This window comes from Leptopilina heterotoma, unplaced genomic scaffold (assembly GCF_015476425.1).
Source record: "Leptopilina heterotoma isolate Lh14 unplaced genomic scaffold, ASM1547642v1 Lhet_343, whole genome shotgun sequence".
Classification (NCBI taxonomy): domain Eukaryota; kingdom Metazoa; phylum Arthropoda; class Insecta; order Hymenoptera; family Figitidae; genus Leptopilina; species Leptopilina heterotoma.
Window position 1 is genome coordinate 769,853 of NW_025111029.1, and position 8,403 is coordinate 778,255.

The 8,403-nt window shown below is 38.5% G+C and overlaps 1 protein-coding gene across 1 annotated transcript; it reads left to right on the plus strand.

The window, feature by feature from the left end:
* The first annotated feature begins 5,741 nt into the window (after positions 1-5,741).
* LOC122505121 (protein NYNRIN-like) lies at positions 5,742-6,611 on the plus strand. Its single transcript, XM_043616582.1, has one exon. It carries the CDS (start codon positions 5,742-5,744, stop codon positions 6,609-6,611), a length of 870 nt encoding a protein of 289 aa, XP_043472517.1.
* The last annotated feature ends 1,792 nt before the right edge of the window (positions 6,612-8,403 follow it).

The following is an 8,403-nucleotide window of genomic DNA, read 5'->3' on the forward strand; positions in this document are numbered from 1 at the left end:
AATTGTTTTTATTGAGTTCTTAATAAATAAGTTAAGTTTCAAAGAATATTTATTTTTTAATTTGTTGTGCACCTTGCTGCTGGCGGTTCCTCAACGCAACGTCGTCGACGAAAATTGGGCAATAAGTAGTAAGTTATAAATTGTTCAACAAAAAGGATTGAAAATTGAAGGTTGCCGCACCTCGAGATTTTATCACAGTGGTTCCCCTCCATGAGTATTTTGTTTGAGAGAGATTGTGGTAAAGAGTAGTCTAAAAATTGAGGAAAACGGTGCAGATTTTATTATTAGAAGTCTTAAATAATATAATTAATTTTCCCCATTACAAATTGGTGCCCAACATGGGGCCCATGCTGATATCTTCAATTTTCAATCAGTAATTTTGTGTTGTTCAGCGAGTAGAGGTTTTTGGCGGTTGAGTGTTTAAACCAGCGTCTTGCGAAGGACAAACGAGAGCCGTGCAAAAACGACCGTTGCGTTTGGTTTCCTTCGTAGAGAGAGTGAGGAGTATTGAAGTTTTCTTTGTGTGTTGTCATTGTGTTGCCTTTTTCTTTGTGTGAAACATTAAATTTTTTTGTCATTTCAAATTATCAGATACGATCACCGCACAGTGGTTTAAAACTGGAATTTACTGTTCATAATCGACTACAGATCACATCATTCTTAACCGATTTTCAATTTTTTTTAAATTACTTATAACAAAGTTCTTAAGAGAACTGTGATTTTCGATTTTTGTTGTTGTTTAATTGTTAAATAAACAAATATACAATGTAAATTGCACATTTTAACAAAATATCATTTTGTTTCTGCAGAAAAAGCTGAAATTAACTAGATATCTCTCAGAAATGTTACAACTGCACTCATAAAAAAATAATAATGCAAAAACATTATACAATACATTATACAATAAATATTAAATACCTAATAAACAATTGTTTTAAACAAATTATCGTAGAAGCTACTGTATCAGGATATTAGGCTTGAAACTTGTTACTCGGGGGTTTTTGGGGTCTCTGATTACGAATCTGATGTCCAAATTTCAAAATGGCGGATCCAATATGGCGGACAAATTTTTAAAAATTGTCAGCATCTGCCTGATATTTGTTACTCGGGGCTTTTTGGGGTCTCTGATTACGAATCTGATGTCCAAATTTCAAAATGGCGGATTCAATATGGCGGACGATTTTTTAAAAATTGTCGGCATCTGCTTGAAATTTGTTACTCGGGGGTTTTTGGGGTCTCTGACTTATAAGTACTAACAGCATCTGATTTTGCTTAACATCCTTAATTGCGGCGCTATGTGCTTTATAGTCTAACCCTTATCAACGATAATTTATTACTTAAGCTTCATCATTTGCTTTAGTGGCCCTAAAAAGGGCCGATTGAATATTTTTGTTTATAGTCATTATTATGAAACAAGATTTTTACTTACCTGGTAAGTATTTTCCGTTCATTATTGAATAAGTTCGTCACGTAAGCTTCATCGTTTGCATGTATGGCCCTAAAAAGGGCCGATTGCATATATGTATTAAAATACTTTTTTTCGGGTCCTTTAGACCCGAAAGAGAAACGATTGAATCTGATTTGGAATCAGAAATTTTGCAGTTGATCGATCAGTACGAAGATCAAATCAATTAATTGATAATTGTAAGTAGTTGAATGGTAATCTTACATAAAAGTATTTTAATACATATATACAATCGTTCCTTTTTAGGGCCACTAAAGCAAATGATGAAGCTTAAGTAATAAATTATCGTTGATAAGGGTTAGGCTATAAAGCACATAGCTCCGCAATTAAGAATGTTAAGTGATATCAGATGCTGTTAGTACTTATAAGTCAGAGACCGCAAAAACCCCTGAGTAACAAATTTTAGGCTGATGCTGACAATTTTTAAAAATTCGTCCGCCATATTGGATCCGCCATTTTGAATTTTGAAATTTGGACATCAGATTCGTAATCAGAGAACCCAAAAACCCCCGAGTAACAAGTTTCAAGCCTAATATCCTGATACAGTAGCTTCTACGATAATTTGTTTAAAACAATTGTTTATTAGGTATTTAATATTTATTGTATAATGTATTGTATAATGTTTTTGCATTATTATTTTTTTATGAGTGCAGTTGTAACATTTCTGAGTGATATCTAGTTAATTTCAGCTTTTTCTGCAGAAACAAAATATATTTTGTTAAAATGTGCAATTTACATTGTATATTTGTTTATTTAACAATTAAACAACAACAAAAATCGAAAATCACAGTTCTCTTAAGAATTTTGTTTTAAGTAATTTAAAAAAAAATTGAAAATCGGTTAAGAATTGTGATCTGTAGTCGATTATAAACAGTAAATTCCAGTTTTCAACCACTGTGCACCGTGATAATTAAATGACATAAGAGTGAAATTGGAGAAAAAAAGTGCGAATTTCTTCTTGGTGAACTAGTCAACGGTTATTGTTTCAAATAAAAGCGACGCCGCGAACCGCGAAGAGGCGGAAAAACGCAACGCGCGGCTCAAAAGGAGCGTGATCACTGTTGATTATTTAAAATAACTGAAAAATTATGATTAATAAAATAGGGTGTGAAAGCGATATTATAAAATTGGAATTTTTTGTGGTTAATTAAGTGAATTAATTATTAGCGATCACCGCCCATGAATTAAGATTTTTTTTTACTGAAATTACACAAAAACGTCGAATTAAAGAAATTTGCCAGTGAAACCCGTTCAGTTTTTTCTTCGCGTACGCGAATATTAGTGTGCGGGCGTTGGTATTTTCGCGCTTAGCGTTATAGCGTCAGGCGGGAACAGAAGCCAAACGTGTGCGGAGCGTTGGCGGGAATTAAGCGTCACTAGTGATAGAATAGTGAGCGTTGTTACGATCAGCGTGGTCTCTCTCTCAGTGAAAATAAATAATTTATTTATTTGATTATTAATTTAATTTATTTTTACTATTTTATTTAGTTATTGTTTTTTTTGAGAGAGAGACCCGGAGAGTGTGTATGAGATATTTGTGGAAAAGGAGTGAGGATTGTTAATGCTTGAGGAGATATCGTTGATGTCGAAGATTGTGAGATCACTGACGAGTGACGCGATGGAATCTTATAGACGGCAAATAATTTCGCTACTCGAGAATAAGGAGATACGACGAATATGGGAAAATATTTGTGAGATGTCTGAGGACATTGCCGGCGTTTTTAAATTATGGGCGGCAACCTCAACCGGTAAAAAGTTTACGTCGTAAGGTAGAGAGCCGGAAATTGGTCGAACGAATCAACCCGGAAGTTTGGTGTGGTCGACTAAGAAAGTTAGATGCTTTAAGATATTTGGTGGCCCGTTTTATTGACAAGAGTAGGGAAAAACAAGCGGAAAACTATCATCGAAATAATCGGGAAGCAACCTTTAATGTCGGTGATAAGATATTGTGGAAGACACTGTGACGTGGCACAATTTTTTAGAGAAACTTGTAAACAAATTTTGTTTATAAACATTATAAATAAACAAACTTCCTTGCGCCGTTGTCAGTGGCTACAGCAGTTTCTCAGTTCTGGTCAAAATATTTGTTTATCGAATTTATTTATTTATATTGTTGTATTTTCTTTTATAAAAATATTATCGAGCGAATTCAAAATCAAGACGTTTCCCGGCTATCGTCCTGCGGGCAAAAAAGAACAATCATCACACCTGCGCAGATTCTACATTCCCTTCATTCCCAGCTGAAAACTACAACGTCAACCAAATGAAAATTGAATTGACTGGATATACCTGTCACTTTTAAATTCGACCCACACAAAAGTCAACTTACAAATAACCCTTTGAGTAAATTATATTTATTTTCTACATTTACCAAATTTTACTGGAATCTCAAAAATTTGAAGAGTTTGACTATCGAACAGGATGGTCCCTGTCATTTCTCTATATTGCAAAGAGATACCTTTTGCCCAGGCCCGAATTCTCATGTCACTAATCTATATTTTTCCCTTTTTAATTTATGATTGATTTTTGATTTATTACTTTCCCTGTTATCAGTGACAATTAGAGAATTTAGGAGGTTGACGTCGTGGAATTGAAAAGTAAAAATCTCAGAAAGCGAGAAATTGCAACTTAAAATAAACCCCGGTTTCACTATTTTTGACAGTAATTACGCTCCTGTTTTCGGAGGAGTAATACTAGTTTGGGAGCATTGCAACCGGCGGGGTGAACGGAGGGGAGGAATCAAGGCAGCATGCTGACCAAGCAAAACCTAATCGCTCTCTGGATTTGGTAGCCCTTAAAGACAGCCGCTTTTGAAGAGAGTTACAATTTTCTTTGCGAATATAATTTCGAATTTTAATTCTTTCTGATAAAATTATTGTATGTGTGTGCGGATCCTTCGACTTCTCTTCCCTGCGTTGGAAATAAGAGACAAAATGTAAGTCAAGTCACAATTCTCCTTAACTCTTTTATTTTAAAAATGTAATTTTCTTTCTTTTAATTTTTTTTGGGCAATGATAATTGATTTGTCCCTAACTTATTAGTTGAGAAAACCCCTATTTTTATTGATGAGACCCTATTTGTTAAATGGAGTTGTCCCATTTGTAATTTTTTTTATTCTTTAAAGTCCCTGTTACTACTAAAATTAGAATTGTCCCTCTTTTGAGAGTGATTTGTCCCTTTTTCTCTTGCAGAAGACAGAAAACCTTGCTAATTATAAAAACCGACTTGCCCCAATTCATAGTTTAAAAAGGAGAGGAATACCGTTTTTGTACTAATTACCGCCGACTTAACAAACAAACGGAAGATGCGCCACAGTGTTTGCCACGAATTCACGAAACCCTAAAGAATATCGGAATGGCTCGAATCTTTTCAACACTCGATTTCAAAAGTGGTTATTGGCAGATCCGTCTAGCTCTCAACTCTCTGAAGTGCATAGCATTCTCTGTACCTGGTGGAGGGCAATATCAATATAAGGTAATGCCTTCGGACTCAAAAACGCGCCTGGAACGTTTCAGAATCTGATGCGAGAAGTCCTAGCAGAACAATGGAACGTTTTCGCCATGGCCTACCTTGACGACATTATCATCTAGTCTACCACTTGGGAAGACCATCTGCAACACATCTCACTTGTCTTCGAATGACTCTCTATTTACGGTCTGACGGTCTCCCCTGCAAAGTGTATATTTGGACAAACGACACTGCCGTACTTGGTCCACCTCGTCAATTCAGATGGTAACGCAGCACAACAAGGACACCTCGACTCGATACGAGACTTCCCAATTCCAAAAACACGAAGACAGCTTCAGTCATTCATAGGGACATGTAATTGGGTTAAAGAATATATTCCAAATGCATCGGAAATAATGACACCATTGACAAACTTGCTCTCACCAAAGCGACCCTATAAGTGGACCCCAACCCTTCAACAATTCTTTGAAGAAATAAAAGAGGCGTTTTCTAAGCCCATCAAGCTCAGCCGACCCGAACCGGATCTACGCTTCGTTTTGTAAACTGACGCAAGCGCCAAAGGTATGGGGCCGTATTGATATACGCCTCTGGAAGGCGTACGTAAGATCATCGCCTTCGCTAGTGCCAAATTTTCACCGGCCGAGAGTCGGTATCATTGCAACGAACAAGAGTGTCTCGCGATAATGTGGGCCGTCAAAAAGTTCAGACCCTAACCTTGAGGACCGTGCTTTCACTCTACGTACAGACAGCAAGACCTTGCCGTGGTTAAAGGCACAAAAGGACTCGCGTTAAACTCACGAGGTGGTACATGTTACTCAGCGAACTCTCTTTTACTATTGAACGTGTACCTGGCAAAGACAACGAACTGCCAGACATCCTTTCGAGGAACCCGTGCACAGAAGAAACATCTTCAGGCGAACCCGAACTGGAAAGGATGTTTCCGTCTACACGCTGCGCTCACAACAAGAACCAGGAACCCTCCGTTCCGGTCTTGAGCGCCTTGTATACCACCCCGTTAGCCAAAGACTTGGTGCTGGAGCAACAACTCTACCCGATCATTTGCCGTGATATGGATCGCTGGCGACGAATTTCTCTAAACCCAATGAACACACAGGAGGATCAGGATTTTCTTACAAATAATCGTCTGGACGAGCAAGGTTTCTGGCGTAAGGAAAAATCTGACGACAAATGGCGGCTCCACGTGCTCATAACACTGCGTCCCCGTATTCTTTGGGAATTCCGCGATGCTCCACTCTCGGGACACCCTGGATCGGATGAAACAATACGAGACATTTGTCAACGTTTCTTTTGTCCCGGAATGCACCGAGATATACGGCGATATGTGTCTGGTTGCCACTTGTGTATATGCTGCAAACCAGTGCGACAAGACCTAGCGCCTAATATGCGACTTCGCGCCGCAAAACATGCTTGGGAGACGATAGCCGTCGACCTAATGGGACCGTATCCCCGCACCAAGGACGGAAATCGTTTTATCTTGGTTGTGACCGACTTATTTACCCGATGGGTGGAAGCGTTTCCCTTACGCGCTTCAGATGCCCCACGTTTAATGCGGATCTTGGAGCCACAAGTCTTCTCTCGCTATGGCTACCCCAAGCGAATACTTAGTGATAACGGTACTCAATTTACCGGTCACATCTGGGCTGAAGCAGGGCAATGATGGGACTGCCAGTTATGGACCACATCCGTCTACCACCCAAGAGCCGACCCAACGGAGCGCCGCAACCAAGAGATTAAGAAGGGTTTAAAACTCAGATTACACCAAGGCAACCAAAACACCTGGGACCGTAATATTTCAGAAATACTTTTCGGACTCCGTCGTCGACCCTTACTATGGCTGGTGAACAACCACCAACGAACACTACGGCTGGCGGACGACCACCGACTCTTAACAACCAACAATGTTCATAACGAAGGACCAACCGAATATCGCCTTGGATGACGCCAAGGCGGATGTAGGTCTACAGGATGTTCCAGATGAGTTTATCCAACCACCAGAGAACGCCAGGGGGCGTTACCGGCTAGGCAACAGAAGATGCGTTACATATAGGGACAATCGGCCCTATACAAGACAGGAACGACGTGGATAAGATACAACAAACTGGAGAAACAAGATACGATTGACTCGTTGCAAAGGTCTATCCGGGAGAGGGTGGAGTTGTTATACCACGGGCCAGACAGGTTTTCCGCAATTTGGCGCCGAACCGAAAAACTCATTACGTGAATAGCGAACACCTCATTCACGTAATACAGAGCTATTGTGATGGCCTATATTGAGTCACCACTCGACACCTTTAACCCTTAATCTCTTCCAAATTTTTTAATCTTTCACTTAAAACAAAGTTCAGTAAAATCGGTTAAAAAATGAAGGCTCTAGACTATTATAAACAGTAAATTGCAGTTTGGTCCCACTGTGCTACGTCCGGCACACACCGGGAAAGTAACAATATCGCGCAGAATTCAGATACGCTTACAATACAGCTTTCCATGACTCCTTAAAAGTTTCCCCACCCTTCCTAAATTTTGGACATCACCCTAACGCCATTATAATGAATTACGTAATAAACTAAACAATAGTCCTCCTAAAATAGAACAAAGAGATCCGACCCTTTGAAAAGAAAGAATGAAAAAGATCCAGTTAATGAAAGATTGGGTAATTGAAAATAAGGACAAAGCCTATCAAAAGCAATCACGTTATTATAATCAACATCACCGAGCAGTGAATTATTTAGTAGAAGACCTTGTTCTCACTCGCTGTCGCATTCTTTCCTCCAAAATCAAAAACATTACCTCAAAACTACAGTACGGTCGCGCTAATCCGACACCTGGTTAATCCGACACTCCTTGTAATCCGACAACAATTAAGATGACCGTTTTCCCCCACCTAAGATAAGTGGGGGGCGCGACGGAAAACCTCAATATATTAAAATAAGTACACTTGCTAATATTTATCGATTTATATATTAATATTTTATTATATAAAACAATTCAATTGTTATTTACTCATTTTATATAAATATGTAGTGCTCAAATAAACAAATTGAAATAAAGAATGATTATAAAGATTATAACTATGGATATACAAGTCTAAATGTCGGATTACAGAGTATGTGTTGAAAAATTTGTCCGAACTACAGAGGTTTGTTTAAGTACTCGGTAATCCGGACAAATCGCTAATTCGATATTTTCGTGCAAAGCAAATGTCGGATTAACGCGACCGTACTGTATCTCCTAAATACTCTGGACCGTGTAAAATTACAAAAATTCGTTATCAAAATGTTGTTGAGCTAAGTGATCTGTCCCTTAAACACATTGGAAAATTCCACATAAAAGATACCAAGCCATTTTTATGTACTGATTTTAATTCTGATTTGTAGATACGGATCGCTATTGGTCAAACTCGTCCCATCACCATGGAGACTGAAAAAGTCGACTACCTCAAAAACACCATT

Bases quoted from the DNA above. Each gene is read 5' to 3' on its own strand.
- LOC122505121 (XM_043616582.1), top strand. From the start codon at position 5,742: ATGTTACTCAGCGAACTCTCTTTTACTATTGAACGTGTACCTGGCAAA.